This window comes from Mustela lutreola, chromosome 1, assembly GCF_030435805.1.
Source record: "Mustela lutreola isolate mMusLut2 chromosome 1, mMusLut2.pri, whole genome shotgun sequence".
NCBI classification, from domain to species: Eukaryota; Metazoa; Chordata; class Mammalia; order Carnivora; family Mustelidae; genus Mustela; species Mustela lutreola.
In genome coordinates, this window is record NC_081290.1 from 253,436,648 (window position 1) to 253,454,154 (window position 17,507).

The window sequence follows — 17,507 nt, forward strand, 5'->3', positions numbered from 1 at the left end:
TCCAAGACATAATGAAAAAAGTATTTCAGGATAGATTTTCTTTAAATGGCCGTGAGTGTTACATGCATATACATATACACATGATGGTAATATGAGACTAATAAAAACTCAAATTTTGAAGAAAATTATATATGCTTGCTTTTATTTCCCAATGGAAAGGCTTATTGAACTTCATAATTTTAGTTAATTAAAACCTTTAATAACACTTTTAAGCAGATGTTATGCTAAGTTATATTCCTGTGTAATTTGAGGTCTAAATTTGGTCCTTGTACATGTTTTAGTCCTTCAGTCCCATGTCTCTCAGTGTCACTCCCAAATTATTAATGTTGAAACGAGCAGACACAACATCCAAGAATCTGATGGCCAGAGATAATCTTGGCACTGCAACTTCCTACTTTTTGAGGGTTGAGTAGATGCAAGTAAGAATTATTGATTTTCTGTCTTCTAACTCTACAGTAAAGTGGAATGTAGAGATGGTGGTGATGATGGTAGGGTTGTCTGTGTGGTCTCTCTTGACTATGATCCCCATCTTTTAGGTTAGGGCTGCTGAGCAGGGAGTATGTGTTTCTTATGTGGTAATATATACATTGAATCATAGGTAAAAAATTCAATCCTGTTATTACCTTTTCACCAACCACCAAGTACATCCTACTGAGGACTTGAGAACATTTCTTTTATGACTTTATCATCCTCATTGGGAGAAAAGTCTTAAGCATGCAAAATTTCTCCAAGGTTCTGAGTTGATTCCAAACATTTTTAGTCTAAAGGTCATCAGTAAATTTTGAGCACATGTCATTTAATATATGTAAATTTTTAGTTATAAATAGAACACATACATTCATATCTTTAGTGGTGAGGAGGACCAGCTGTGGATACAAGCTGCCTAGATTTGAATTCTAGATATGTTATTGCCCAGCTGTGTGATTCTGAGCAAGGTATTTCATAAATCTCTATCTCAGTTTCTCATTTAAAAAGGATAGAAACAATACTATGTGCCAGACAGAGTTGTTATGCAGAATGAATATATAGAGAGAGACTTTAGGTCCATTATCATCATTGTAATCATTGTTACCATATTATTCTTTTACTACCATGTCATGTACATTATAAGCATAAATAACATAGATGAGATCTAGAAAATGCCTAAATATAAGTTCTAATATTTTTTATATTACAACCGCAAGATATTTTAGTGTAGAAAACATAGAATACAGATTATTTTGTAATAGCACCTATTTTACAATGGTAAAGTCTGGAATTAAAATGTAGAATTTCTAATATGCTCATGCCACACTTTAATAGAACTTCTCTTGTATTCACTATCCATTATTTCTGCATTATTTTCTGGAACACACCTGCATGGTCTTATTGGTTGTAGAACAACTGCCATCTTCTTAATAACAAAATAGCACAACCATTGTTAAGAAACTTCTAAAGATTTCTGACCTTGCTTCGCTGATGTCTGTAATGTGGGCCATTACTGATTACTGTAATGTGGGCCGTTATATCCATGCCCCTGAAAAACCCAGCTATTGTAGTCTTTCACCAACCTATGTCCCCTGTAAATGAGTCACAGTAGTCCCCTCCAAATTTTTTTTTATAACTTCACAATGGCCAGAACATTAAGAGGAGGCTCTGTTGTGAATTCCCTACTCAAAGTCTGTATTGATCCTTTCCTGATCTGGCTCTAGATGGATCCATTTCCAACCAGAAAGCCATGCCAGAAAACACTGTGGCTGGATACTATGCTGATATCCCTGTAGCACTTCCTTTTCTTATGCTCTATCAGAAGATGAAATAGCCGAGACTTTTGTTAGTATTCACCAGGGCATAGATTCATTTCTCAGAAGGAAAAAAAAAGATACTTATATCTTTTATACTTATATACTTATATACTTATACTTATACACATATGTTATATGTGGCATTAATGTCATCCTTCATAATTCAGCTCAATTTAAGTTGAACTTCAGAGAAAAACAGTAAGGAACAGCTCCAGAAGTAAGCCTGGATGGTGCAGCCAAACCCCAGGTTCCCATGTTTTGTGATCGGTAAAAACTTAAAGCTCAGAAGAAACATTTTCTTTCTTTCTTTCTTTCTTTCGTTCTTTCTTTCTTTCTTTCTTTCTTTCTTTTTTTAAGTAAAATAAGATTTATGGTATAGACTTTAGCTTCTGGACTAGAAAGCTCAAATGAGAAGATGTACATGTATGAAAATTAAATGTTACAATTATTTGCTGTTTCCTTTATTAAAGAAGGCACTCTGACTTTTTAAACTACACATTTTGTGTTTAGCAGTTAGAATTTCTTACTGTGATTTTCACTTTACGTGCTTGCCTCTCCATGTATATTTTGAATCTATGTACACAGATGATGTTTCCCGGCCTGAGAAAATCAGTCACTTCATAGATATTTGTTCTGTGATTGGATGTGAATGAAAGCGCCTCAGAATCATGACTAACTCTTCATAAGTAGCCCTATCCTTTATTTTGCAGGAGGTAAATTGAGAAAACAAATACATTTGACTTAAAACAAATAAAATTTACCATATGGTAAAGTCCTCAGTCTTTTATATGTCTTCTGATCATTTGATACTCATAGAATTCTTACTGTTTTATGTAATTTTATAACTACTATATACAAGTCAGCCCAGTAGCTCATCCTTCCAAAACTAGCACCAACATTTGATAATATGTGTTAGTATCTGCAATTCCTTTGATTATTTTCCCTTACTCTTCTTGTAACCTTCTGTCCTCCAAAATCTCTTGGCTAGATTTTACCAGGTTCAGTGAGTTCCTAGAAGAGGTAAATACTTGAAATCCTGGGAATTGCTGGCATTATAGCTTTCAAAGGCATATTTGCTATTTCTGATGGAATCCATTCTATCTGCCCTAATACAAGCTTCCTGGATTGCTATATTACTGAACATTCTGTGTCATTTTTTTAGTGGAGATCTTCTAGTATGAATCACAGGATTTGGGTTGAAAAACCCTTACAAGGAGGAAAACAGGCTAAGGCAGGATGTCCTGTGCCTATGCAAACCCTTCTGGACTGCAGGTGACTGATTACAGCATCTTGAGGAGAGTGTCTGCCTACCAAAGAGAGCCTAAGATAGAAAATAGCATATGAACCTGGGCTGGGGGGAGGGGCGGGGGCAAGGGAGTGGGCAAGACATGGGGGATTGCGCCAGGCAGCATGGGCATTCCTTCCAGATGGTGACTAAAATGTTGAGTGGCACGGACATGCTTACTCCCTCCCCCTAGTTTCTAAGGATCTGGCCCATAACTAGTGGGAGTGTAAGCTGACCACTGTCCCACTGAGACCCACCCACTGCCCCTCTCTATTGTCCCTAACTTCTATCCTTCACTGAGGACACAGGGAGAGATAAAAGAGACCTTCTTTTCCTTCCTTCCATTGAGGCGTTGGGTTAGGCAGGGCCTGTGGTAGCCAAGGACAGTCGCCATGTAAGTCTTGAGTGCTCAGTGTTTGAGAAAGGTAGATGGCCCTAGGACAGCAGTGATGTAGAATAGGCAGGGTGGCCTGAGCCCCGGGTCAAGAATATGAGACTGAGGTCTGTGGTCTCAAGATCCTCACATTGTGGGGTCAGGTAATGGGAATAGAAAGAAGGATAGAGACAAACAGGACCAAGGCGAGTGCAGGAAGGGAAGGGGCCTGGGGCTCAGAGCTTGTTGGTTTTCTACTACTTATAGGTACCTTCATATTGGAAGCTACTTTCTTCACCTTTTTTTAATTCAAAATTTTATTTTTAAGCATATACACACACACATTTTTAAGTACATTTATGATGTATTTTATGTATATGGGTTAGGTAGCTAATTAGGTAGTTAATTGATAAACCTTCTGCTGTCAACTTTTCCTGGCAAATTCAATCCCCTTCCCCAATAAGAACATCAGAAAGATCCTCTGTGCCTCCAGCTTGAGATTCTTTTCATTGGCTAAATGTAGGAGACAGGGTAAGTCCAGAGGTATAGAGAGGTTCTAAGCCATGAGGGGAGGCAGGTTCTTCTCCGGGTCCTTTGTGAGGCTGCTAAGCATCTTCTTGTAAGAATAGCTATAGTATGTAGATAGGAACTGGTGGATACAGGATTTTAAAATACATCTTCCAAATCTGAGACCTTTGCTCTTTTAACAGAAGAGTTACGGCATTTGCAAAGGTACTAGCATATGGTGGGATAGAGATGTGTGTTGGATTAAAACTGAATAATAGAAAGAATGAATGCTATTATGTTAGTCTGCTGAGGCTGCCATAGCAAGAGACTGCCATAGGGTAAGCCACAGACTGGATGGCTTAAACAGCAGGAATGTATTTTCGTACCATTCTGAGGGCAAGAAGTCTGAGATTAAGGTGCTAGGAGACTTGATTTCTTGTGAGGGGGTCTTCCTGGTTTGCAGATGGCATTCATCTCCTTGGATCCTCATATGACCTTTACTCTGTGTGAGCATGCAGAGCGAGAGAGATCTGGTATTTCTTCTTCTTATCAGGATGCCTATTGTATGGGGTGAGGGCCCTATATTTACAACCTCATTTTACCTTAATTACCTTCCTAAAGGCCCTGTTTCCAAATACAGCCACAAAGTGGGAGGGAGTTGATTAGAGCTTCAACATAGGAATTTTGGGGAAATACAGTTCAATATGGAACAACTAGAAACATAACTGATTTATTATGTCAAACTATATTCCGGGACTGGAGCTGGAACTTTGCAACTAGATATTTTGGTCCACCGAAGAATTTACTACATACTAATTAATGCAGAACACACTATTTTCTGAAGCTTAACCAAAGGTCATGGAGTATTTTTAACTTGAATTCTAAATATATTTCACTAAGTTTTTGTTGTTGTTTTTGTTGTTCTCTACAATGAATGAAAGATGCTTAAAGTGAAAAGAGATGTTATAGAATTTACTAAAAAGATTGGTCTTTCTTTCATTTTATAGGCCCAACAACTTACTGACCTGGAACAAAAATTAGCTGTGGCCAAAAATGAGCTGGAGAAAGCGGCTCTTGACCGGGTAAGTTAACATCTCTGAATCCTAATTGCTGTTTTAGCACACAAAGCTAGGGTTGACCCATTGCTTCACTTGATTTATTGATGCATTTCCAGATGCTGTACCTGGAAGGTGGGTGTAGAATTCATGAGTGTTTGACAATCCCTTTGGAACCCAAATCTTTCCTCTCTTTTGCTGCTACAGTAAATTGACTCAAGGTTCAGCCTTGTGAGTTCGTGACTTTTCATTTTCCACCTTACCGGTACATTTGTTCTCTAACACCATGAATAAACATGTTTTAAAGCACCAGCAAAGATGCCATGTATTAACTCTGGGTAAATGAGTTAGGAAACAAATCGAAGTAGTCATTGACACTTTTAATTTTGGAAATCGTAAATCAGAATTCTGGAGGGAGACTCCGTGAAGAAGGAGGTAGCCCTCCTAACCAGCTCTGTTCATATAAAGATAACGCAGGAGAGAATGACATAAATCCCTCTTTATAACAGCTTTCCTTAAGTATAATTCACATGGTATAAAAGTCACATTTTTAAAATTCACAAAGTTGTGCTACCATCACCACTAATTCCAAAAGATTTTCTTCAATGCTTTTTACCTCCTCTATTTCATTTTGGTTTTATTAATGTCTCATTGTGTTTCAAATGTGCATGGTCAGGATAAACCACAACCCCTGCTGATGCCAGCCTTAGGCTGTTCTTCATATGAGACATACATGGAGAATAGGCAATTGGCATATGGAAAGGGAGATAGAAAGGGATTAATTGATTATATAATTAGAATTACTGTTCTGCTTAATTGTTACAGAATGTGGCAAAATTTCCTAATGCCTCTCATTCTTTTTTTTTTTTAATTTTTAAATCACCTCTATGAAATAATAGGAAATAAACATTTCTCTATTCTTTAGTTCACTCAGAACAAAAGGTAGAGTGACTTTAAAATAATCTCTTTGTTTACTCACACCCATTTATCAAATATCCAGTGTTATTTTCTGTAATACTGAGAACATGTATCTAGCACTTATTAATACAGGAAACTGAATCTGAGAAATCAATCATAGTATTTCAGACTTGAGAAGACAAACACCACATTATTCTCAATCAGAAGCATGGAAAGTCTGTGCCAAAGGAACAGGGCCATCCAGGAGTAATCTGCATTTTATAAGCCTTCAATGCATCACCTGGCTAAGATCAGTTCTTCATTAGGTTGGTGTTAGCAGCCATCATCCTGCCTAACACTGGAAAGACAGACCCTCTCATGTGGAAGATAACCTCTGGGGATTTTTTGGTTCATTTCTACACAGTGTTTGACATATAATAAAAGTATTTCTAGACGTGTGGAGAGGGAATACAATCTGATCAGAGTACAAAAAGAAACCGAGGAAAGCGTAACTGAAACTGATTCAGACACTGGAATGAGGAAACAAAGATTTCATGAAGATGAGTGTGTGTGTGTGTGTCAGTAGAGAAATAGACAAAGAGATAAAAGGATAATATTTTTCGCTGGACTTGGAATCTATTAAAAACATCAAGTAGACATTGTAGAATTAGAACAAAATGATGCATGTAATTGAAACTTTAACTTTGCTCAGTCGCAGATTGGGTGAGTGGACATAATAGAACTGAAGACAAGTAAAATGTACAGAAAATTAATATCAATTACCTAGACTAACATAGAAAAAGTACAAATAAATAGAAAATAAACAGATAATGAGAAATGTATATCAATTTTTAAAATTTATACCTGTTCCAAAAGGAATAACAAACAGAAGCAATATTTGTAGAGATAATGACTTAAAATTTTTCAAATGGATAATTATAGATCATTGCAAGAGACAGACAGCATAATCCTAAATCAGTATGTATACAGCAATGTTCCTTAAAATTGTATATAAATTTTTGAAAGTACAGTTGAGACACATGCACTTTCTTCATTCTGCTATATTTCATTGCAATTTATTATTATTATTATTATTTTTAAAGATTTTATTTATTTATCAGAGAGAGAGAGGGGAGAGAGCGAGCACAGGCAGACAGAATGGCAGGCAGAGGCAGAGGGAGAAGCAGGCTCCCCGCCGAGCAAGGAGCCCGATGTGGGACTCGATCCCAGGACGCTGGGATCATGACCTGAGCCGAAGGCAGCTGCTTAACCAACTGAGCCACCCAGGTGTCCCTCATTGCAATTTATTAACAACAGATACCTAATTAAGAAAAATGAAAATGTAAATAAAAACAAAGAGACGTCATCTCAACATCATCAGATTGATACAAATTAAAAAGTCTAATGATCCCATATTCCAATACACTAGTGGTGGTAGTGTAATTATTAAATCAGTTTTTAAACATGTGTATCATAGCATTTGCACTCATCCCGATGTGCTTGGACACATGTATAAGTACGTGAAATACAACACGTTTGTGTTAATACCAAATTGAAATAACTTAAATGCTTACCATTAGAATTAGCATATATATTTCATGTATGTTCCATACTCATATTTTCAAATAGTAATCAAAATTTAATATTAATGAATACATATGAAGACATTTATATAACTATTAATACATCTATAATATATATTTTTGAATAAAAGATTCAGAATTTTATATATATGGTTCTTAACAATTGTTCAAATACACAAATCACATTTGTTTTGGATTATATATAATATAAGTAGATGAAGTATAAAAATATATCAAATTTGAGGACCCAATTGACTTTGGGGAAAGATGGAGTAAAATCACACTAAGAATGCTTAAAATTACTTCTACTATTTCCCATGTGTTTCATTTTCTAGTAGTTGTATAGACACAGATAGTCTTTAATTTATACACACACATAGATATTTTGTGTACATTAGATACATGCCTCATATAGTATATACATTGTATACATACATCAGGTATATGTAATATGGGTGTATATTACCAATATATATATGCATGTTATCATGTATTTTATAAAAGTATAATAAATATCATATATAACAAATATATAATATATAATAAACATGATGCTTTTTAACATTTAATTCAGATCGATATTTACCTGATATTTTTTATAATTGTTATTTTCTTCTCTATATGCCCTCTATTTTTCAAAATGTTATTTTAGAAAATGAAGAAAGTGTGCTATCTGCTGTTAAGAGCTTTCCATTTTTGTGATCACAACATAGCAACCACTTTATTTAAAAAAAAATAAGCAAGTAATATGATTATAGACTTGCTTTGCAATACTTTACTGTATACATATAGCAGATGTGTAAAGAAAAGCAGTTGCTTCCTAACCACCAGATTAAACTATGGGTTTGTTTGTTTTTTTAAAGATTTTATTTATTTATTTGACAGAGAGAAATCTCAAGTAGGCAGAGAAGCAGACAGAGAGAGAGAGGGAAGCATGCTCCCCAGTGAGCAGATAGCCCAACTCAGGGCTCAATCCCAGGACCCTGGGATCATGACCCGAGCTGAAGGCTTAACCCACTGAGCCACCCAGGCACCCCTGGGTGTTTTGATACAGGAAAGAGGAGATGGAATATTTCAGGTTGATTCATTTTGGAGTTCTTATGGTATCTCCTTGGTGTACTGTAGTTGTGAAGGACCAGGCTAAAATTCTACTTCCCAGAGACTTGGGTCTCACATAGGCATTTTCATTACAACATATGATCAAAACCACTTCACAGCTAACATAAATAACTTCTCAAACAGGATATCTAGAAAGTGTTGCAATAACTAATTAGTAAGGTCATTTTATGAATTCTGATGATATTCTTTCTTAAGGTTTAGATCTTTGGGACAAATGTTTTGAATGAACAATTAGATGTTTTAAGAACTCTGTTCCATTGTGATTGTCTTATTTTATATTTTTCCAACTATTTAAGGTAATTTTAAGGAAGCCTGTTAGTAGGCCAAGCATAATTCATCTTACCAAGATTCCAGCTTTATAGGATTTTTTAACTTATAAAAAAGAAGTTTATACTAATTTATGTTACTCTCTGACTATATCCAACTCATACTACATAATATTACTTTTTAAAAAGGGACAAGACTCTTTATAGAGTTGAGAGAATCAGAAAATCAGAGATACATATAAATCCTAAAATTCCACTAGACCATTGTTCTTTGTTTTGATTTTGTTTTTGTTTTTCTTAGTCCTTTCTCTAATACCCCTACCACAATCTCTACAAGATGCTTTAAATCCTAGAAAGAATGGGATTCATGTGATCCCGTGGCAGCCCAGTCTCTTGTGATGTTTGTAGCAACTCTGACTGTGGAATTTTCTTCCTTGCATTTAATCTTTTCCCGCATCTGACTTCAGATAATCCACTTAGTCAGGTTCAAAATGGCTAACTAGGTTTAAAATGCCCTTCATGTGATCACCATGTGGTAGGATCTCTGGAAATCGAAAACATGTATGATACATGGTCTGGAGATCCACACCTCTCACATTTTGTTGGGCACCCAAAATTATGAAATAATTGCTTTTGGAGTCAGAAGGCTCCAGAAACACAGAGAATGAATGTATGTTATGTACTTGTGGATTGTACAAACTGGTGTAGTCCCATAATACTAAATGCGCAAATTATAATTTGGTCTGAATCACAGAACTCCAGGTTAGCATAGTTTTTTTTCTCCTTTGTCTTACCCATTCTGTGCTTTTCTCCACTCCATCTCTATTCACTCCCCACTTAGGTGTGCCTAGCCCGCACCGTGCTACAGTCTGGATTTAGCATGAGAGGCTCTATGTGGCAGTGTTTCCAGAATCAGTCTGCCTTTCTTCGATCACTCTTCCACTGAATGACCATGTTCGAAGTCCTCAAACTCTTTGTGCATTACTGCAAAATGGAATACTAACAAAACTTACTTTATAACAGTGGTGAGAAAACTGTGTGCATCCAAAAAAATAAAGTACTACGATCTCTTGGCACAGGGAAAGCCCCCGGGAAGCACAGTGATTATTAACATCAATGAATGAGATTGTAGAGACTGCCTGTCAGTGTTAACAATTTTTCTCTTTAACCTTCAGGATCTTGTCGTTCCTTTTGCTACAGTAAACTATAAAGCATTTCATATTACTAGAGGTCGGTTTCAACAAATCTCTTGTACCATATGTATGAGGCTCATAAACTGTAGTCATAAAGGCAGGTAGAAATGCTAGCTCACTTCAAAATGGATAAAAACTACAGTTTAATGAAATTGCTTTCTACCTCTCTCCATCATCTTTATATGAGACTTTTTTACTCTCTTCAGGTGCCTAGCTCCTAAGAATGTTATATCATGGCTTCAAATAACCTCAAATACCTCATAAATATTATGAAATCATCTTCACACTCTAACTTGTTTCTTGTGACATGTTTAATGAAAGAAGTTTCAGTTTACTATTACAATATAAACAAAAATAATCTCACGATCTAAGAATCAACCTTGGTTTTTCCAAACAATCAATTATTTATTTGGCAATATCTTATGAATTATAGGCAGCTTCAGCTACTGGAATATAAAAACAGCTTTATAGTATAGAAATCTATCTCTCAAAATTTCATGTTAAAAATAAAAAAAAAAAATCTGTTACATCTGACTGTCACAAAATTTTGCCCAGGAAGGCATGCATTATTTACATCCATATTAAAGATGGTACGTGTGAGGGGTGCCTGGGTGGGTCAGTCAGTTAAGCATCTGACTCTTGGTCTCAGCTCGGTCGTGATCTCAAAGTTGTGCGATTCGGCTCTGCTCTGAGTCTGCTTGAGATCTTCTCCCCCTTACTCTCTCTCTGCTCCTCCCCCTGCTCCTGTGTGCTTGCTCTCTTTCTCAAAAAATAAGTAAAGAAGTAAAATCTTAAAAAAAAAAAAAAAGGTGACAAATGTTAGTCAGCCTGCACAGATTCCCAGGACTAAGTAGCAAAAGAACAAAAACCTGTTTTGCCATACGTGTCTGACACATAACAGGAGCATTGTAGGTAGCTCTTGACTGAATACATAAATTAAGATCTAACTTCATGAATTAATGAATTTGCCATTTATCCTACATACAAGGGACCTGGAGACAACCTAAACCAGGAATAAAAACTATCAAAATAAGGGATAAGGGTGCCAGGTTGGCTCAGTCAGCACAGCGTCTACCTTCAGCTCAGGTCATGATCTCAGGGTCTTGGGATGGAGCCCCACATCAGGCTCTCTGCTCATCAGGGAGCCTGCTTCTCCCTCTCCCTCTGCTGCTCCCCCTTCTTGTTTTCTTTCTCTCTCTGTCAAATAAATAAATAAAATCTTTAACAAATATTTAAAAAGATGTAAAAATGACCATACAGGATTCATAGAGCTGATTTCATGGCAGATATAAAAGTTAAGGGGAAAGCCTTTGGATTTATAGCCCTTCATGGTCTTTCCAAAGCCAGCAGCCGGTGTTCACCCAGATCTCTCTGATGACCTCACATCTTCATAGAAATGAATTCAGAGAGAGACAAAATATCATATGAACTTATATCTGTCAGGAGATGAGAAAGTAGGGGCACAGTTGTCTTTGCAAGCTATATCTTGTTCCCAGGAAAGAAGCACATTTTTCTGAGATAAGTACTTACCTACAGACACACGAAAAATTACCTTCTAAATCTCCCACATGTTAAGATCATATATGTACACAGTAATTTTAATAAGTTTTATGTATTATATAGCAAAAACATTAGTAATTTATTTATCTTTTAAACATTTATTTATTTATTTGAGAGTCATAGCAAGTGAGGGGAGGGACAGAGAGAGAATCTTCAAGCAGACTCCCCACTGAGCACAGAGCCCCATGCAGGGCTCAATCTCACAACGCAGGAGACCACGACCTGAGCCAAAACCAAGAGTTGGTCACTTAACTGACTGAGCCACTCAGGTGCCCCAAGCACTAGTGTTTTAATGTCTGAAATAATACTTTACTTATACATTATACAGAATAAAATGAGAAATATTTCATATTTTCTCATGTAAAACACCACCACCCTATGTCCTCTGGTGGGTTTATTTTATTTATTCATTCAACAAACATTTGTTTGAAACTGTTTGTTTGAAACAGTTAGAAACTGGTGGTGCTGCAAGAAAGGCACTGGCCCTCAAAGAAAGGACATCGTAATGGAAATAGATAAAACACTGAACATAGAAACAATAAGGTAATTTGCAACAACAAGACTACCTAGGACTTAAAGTGAGAAAAGTGACAGAGACTTTAAGGAAGGAGTGTTCCGTGAAAGGGCCTTGAGGGACTGCCTTTCCAAGAAGGTAAGATATGATCTGACACTGGGTGTTATATGCAACTGATGAATCACTAAATTCTACCCCTGAAACTAATAATACAGTATACATTAATTAAATTGAATTTAAAATTTTTTTAAAAAGATATGAGCTGAGAGATAAATTTTAGCGGGAAGTTTTCTAACAGATATTTGGAGAAGGAGTTCATAGGACAGGAAACAGCAAGTGTAAAGGCTCTAAGATGCAAATACATTTGGAATCTTTGATGGGCTGCAAATAAAAAGAGGCTGAGCTACTCAGGTTCTTCCTAAAAATGTTTGCATTTTGCTATTATGTGGCAAAGCAAGTGAAAAAAAGTGGTTTTGGGCAAGAAGGAGAAAAGCAGGGCAAAAACAAGAATGACCCTAGGATGGACCAGGTTGTAATACTTTGGACAAAGTATATCTTCTACAGTTTATACTGTATTTCATCAGGTAACATCTAGTTACGGTGAACCTCAAAGTGAACAGTAACTTGCAGTTTCAAAACAGGCTACAACTACAGCCAGCAGTATAAATGAAAATATAATGATGTCATGATGTAAAATCATCGTCTGAGTCCTGCTTATGGAAATGGGTCAAGCCAAGTCTAAGTAGTGTCAGTAAAAGGTGGTATTAAGTCAGAGAGACTAACTAGAGAGCTGTTTTCGTGGTAGAAAGCTGAACAAAGTAGGGCAAGGTGGCTCAGCAATCTGTGATCTCTGGCAGGAAAAGTCTACAGTGTAATCAAGGAACGGAGGCAGAATCTAAGGCAGGAGGCCAATTCGTATGCTTGTGGTCCAATAAAGAAACAAAATCAGGAGCTAAGAGGTCAGGAATCAGTTGGAACAGAAGAGCAAAGATGACTTAACCCCGTAGCTGTGAAACGTCAGGGAGTTGGAAGTTATGTTTGTGTGATGTTGAATCTGTTACCTGAGATGATCCTGACCATGTCAGGAGACCCCTGGGAACAAACGTGATGATCAAGTTCAGATAATTTAAAATATCACATACATGCACATCTTCAAGTATTGTTCCACTGGAAAATGTGTCTTCCCGGAATAGCATTTCCTGAAAACCCATGTTCGAAGCTATTAACTTGCTACCGGTCTTTCTTTATTTTCACATCCAAGTTCAGGCATTACTCAGAAATTTGTTCCTTTTGCCAATATATATACTGTGAGCCTGTTATAGATACAACTTTTACACACGTCATGTATTTAGAGGAGCCAAGATATAAATATAGTGAAGAAAATAGCCATCACAACTTCCTGCATTATCTGAGGTGATTGTCTCATTTCAAAGGCTGCATTTCAAAGCCACATTAACTTTGAATCTGGGCCCAGACTTGCCTGACTCTGTTGCATTAATTCTATATCCATTGTCTCACTATAACATGTGAGACAGAAAACAAATTTAAATTGTTCAGTGCCCCCTGCAATCTTTCACTCCTGGCCCAGCCCACAATGTTCTCTTCCGTGGTGAGAGGAGCGTTAACCATGGTTATAAGAAAGCACCACTAGGAAGAGAAATCTGAACTATTATTTAATTTCTTGTCATTGATAAAGCTTATCACTGTCCTTCCCAGTAAGTAGAAGCAGCTTTTTCACCCACGTGTTTAAGTCATTGATTCAGAAACCTTTCTGGTGAGTCCCTTCTAACTTGTCAGGGATCATGTTACGTGCTAAATACACAGTTCTGAACAGAATAGACAACTTACACATGTGTATATATCCATATAAATTAAAAATTAGAGACAGATTCTATAAAGGACACACATAGAGGATTGAACCTAATGGGGTGCAGGAAGGACAAAAAGTCAGGAGCTCAGACAAGCCGATCCAAGGGACCATGTTGAGTAAAATGTCATCATTCAGCTTGGCCCAGCTTGGTCCTGTCCTGCCCATTTAACAACATTCCTCCAGCCTAGTTCTTCTCAGATGTTTATGTCATCTTAGACAACCTGTTGGGACAATACTAAAGAGAAGGAAATACACGTTGGTTCTATTTCTTACGTATCCCAGTTGCTACTCTACCTGCTGCTTTTGTTTTGTTTTGTTTCTTTCATCTCTGGCCTGGACCAAATAGATTTCTTAAACTGCTGCTCCTCTAGAAAGACATTCTCTCTCGTCTTAAAGATAAATCTTATCACATCACATATGAGTGGAAAGCTCAGAGGTAGATCTTGGGAAGGATCCAAGTCATAGTCGCTATTCTTCAGGAGACTGGAAATAGGAGCAGATGCTATATGAAGGTGTGTTCCTGGCATAGAATATAAAAGATAGCGGATTGGTTGGAAGAATACCCCCTCAAAAGGAGGACAACAGACTCTGCTGCTTCAATGACCCATGGGTACCCTGAAAGGGTACACTCCACATGTGCCAGCTTCTCCAGGGATCTTGGATCTCTTCCTCTCTGTTGCCACAAAGGCCACATCTCATGTCTTGAAATGGATGATTATGTGACATTTCCTTATTTGGGTCTACATCCATGCCCTTCATTACCCCTGAGTTACCATAAGCTTTCCTAAAATTTATATGTCTTTCCATTTTGGCACTGGAGATCTCTCTGTCATTTGTACTCAGAGTTGTATTATTATTATTATTATTACTATTTACTTTATCAGCATTTAAAAATACTTTTAGGGATGTCTGTGTGGCTTAGTCAGTTAACCATGTATCTTTGGCTCTGAGTCCCACATGGGGCTTCTTTCTCAATGGGGAGCCTGCTTCTCCCTCTGCCTGCCACTCCCCCTGCCTATGCTCATTCTCTCTCTCTCTCTCTGTCTAACAAAAATAAATAAATAAAATCTTTAAAAGAAAAACCCTCCCTTTAAAACAAATTAAAAAATAAAAATATTTTAGCAGTGGTGTTAAGATGGGAGTTACAGATGGTTGTTGTCTACATTAGTTCAGTCTGCCTTGTGATTATAAACCAGGGGTAAAAAGCAGTCTGAAAATCTTGAACTTTCCTTTCTTCAGAGTAAAATACTAATAATGATGCCAGTTCCACAGATGTTAGCATAAAATTATTTCCTGCATGTGAAAGAGCTTGAAATATTGTGAAATCCTATGCAAATATAAGAAATATAATTTACAACCATATTGGATTAGCTCCTACCACTTAACAAGGCCCACAGGAAATAAGTGTTTTATTAGAAACAAGGTTGATTTTTTTCCAATCTGTGGGCAAACTGAGTAGTGCTGCAGGCTGTTCTGAGAAACACAGGACCCTCCATTGCCAGGGGAATGGTTTGTCATAAAAGAGATGGACACCAAGAGAAAGATGGCAAGTTTCTACAGACATTGTCTACAAAGTGACCCTAGAGGACATGTCCTTGCCAACAAACTATCACAACTGAAATCACATCAAGTAACATATGTCTCTGAATTTCGGTGTTTGAAATATATCACGAGATACAGTAGCTCCTAAAAATAGACTGAGTGAGCCATAAACAGTGAGTGTGTCAGAGTGAAATTTAGAAGTGAGGAAGTTAACATTTGAAAACTGGTAGGTATTTGTGGGGGAACTGAGTGCAGGCTGGAAGGATGGGGAGAATCAAATCAAAGAAAGAACAATCGGAACCACATGTAAAAGTTGTTCTCTCTCTTTTTCCGTAGGACTCACAGCTGAAGGCAATGAAGGAGACTGTGCATCTCTGCCTGTCCACCGTGTTCCGTAATCAGGCTCCTCCTCCTTTGAGTCTAATGAGGCCAAGTCCAACTCAGCTGCCACTTATACCTGGGACAGGTAGCCCTGTGATTCCTGATGCAAGTTCAAAATTCCAGGTACACTTCGGTCATGCTTTGAAAGTAGAAGCAAGTGAAGCACTGTCTTTATACTCCATTCTCCGTGATCATCAGAGTGGACAGAGTAAGATACCAAATTCATTGAAAGATTAGGAAGTAAACGGAAAGCGCGAACCCTTTGTAAAGTGTCTGTTGTCACTTAGAGAACATTGGACAACAATGTTTGTTTTATTTTTTTAATTTTTTTAAAAGATTTTATTTATTTATTTGATGGAGAGAGAGAGATCACAAGTAAGCAGAGAGGCAGGCAGAGAGAGAGGGAAACAGGCACCCTGTTGAACAGAGAGTCCAATGCGGGACTCCATCCCAGGACCGAAGGCAGAGGATTAACCCACTGAGCCACCCAGGCGCCCCAACAAAATTTGTTTTAGAGAGCCAGCTGCGTGTTAACCAGAATTACCCAATTATAAGAATAATAATTATTATTATAAAATAATCTAAAATTATTTTAAAATAACATTTTAATAGTACTATTTCAATTTATAATCATCATGACTTAATAATAGAATCTTATCATATAATTTAATATTATTATGCTACTAATCATATTTTAATAATAATAATGATAGCTTTGTTTTATAATTAATTAAAGAAAGCATCTTATATTACATACCAGTATATACCAGAGGTTTCATATGGAAAATACTTTCTCCTAGGGTATAACAGCTATCCTTACAAAAGTGGATACTTTTTTAAAAACTTTTAAAGCCATGGTTTTCAACATTTCCTGCATATGTGACTCTCTCAGGATACTTTAAGAAAATCCTGACCCTTGGGACTCATCTCAAACGTATTAAATTCTTTCTGATTGGGCTCTAAGTCATTAGTAGTTTTTAAAAGCTCCCTAAGAGGGGTGCCTGGAAGGCTCAGTGGGTTAAGCCTCTGCTTTTGGCTCAGGTCATGATCCCAGGGTCCTGGGATCGATCCCTACATCGGGTTCTCCGCTCTTTGGGGAGCCTGCTTCCTCCTCCATCTCTCTTTCTGCCTGCCTCTCTGACTACTTGTTACCTCTGTCAAATAAATAAATAAAATCTTTTAAAAAAATAAAAAATAAAACAAAAGCTTCCTAAGAGATTCTGAGACCAGGTGAATCAAGCAAAACTTCCTCAATTCCCACCACCTCTCTACATTTGACAGGGCAGTGGGGAGTTTTGTCATTCTGTACTTAGGTCATCAGAACCTTCCATTTACTGTCTCTACGTTTAAATAAATCCTGGCACTCTGAAATAGTTACTGGAGAAAGTGTAGCTTCAGGCAGTATATTTGAAAGTGCTGGCTCTCTTGCCTTAGGACCACTGGCTGTTAAAGTGAGTGTTCCAGATGCCAGTTCCACGTCTGCTGCAAACTCTAACTATGGTGGGTCCAGAAGCACTGACGCAGTTACCCAGTGATGCACTACTGTGGGGCTTCCTTACTGCTTACTCTGATTCCTTA

General features: G+C 37.1%; 1 protein-coding gene across 1 annotated transcript in view; it reads left to right on the forward strand.

Moving 5' to 3' along the window:
• The window catches only part of LUZP2 (leucine zipper protein 2), a 462,794-nt gene that overhangs the window by 382,707 nt on the left and 62,580 nt on the right, over positions 1 to 17,507 (forward strand). The window contains exons 8-9 of the mRNA XM_059138518.1: positions 4,957 to 5,031; positions 15,885 to 16,052. Coding sequence (XP_058994501.1) covers positions 4,957 to 5,031; positions 15,885 to 16,052 — 243 coding nt within the window. The remainder of the gene's footprint in view (positions 1 to 4,956; positions 5,032 to 15,884; positions 16,053 to 17,507) is intronic.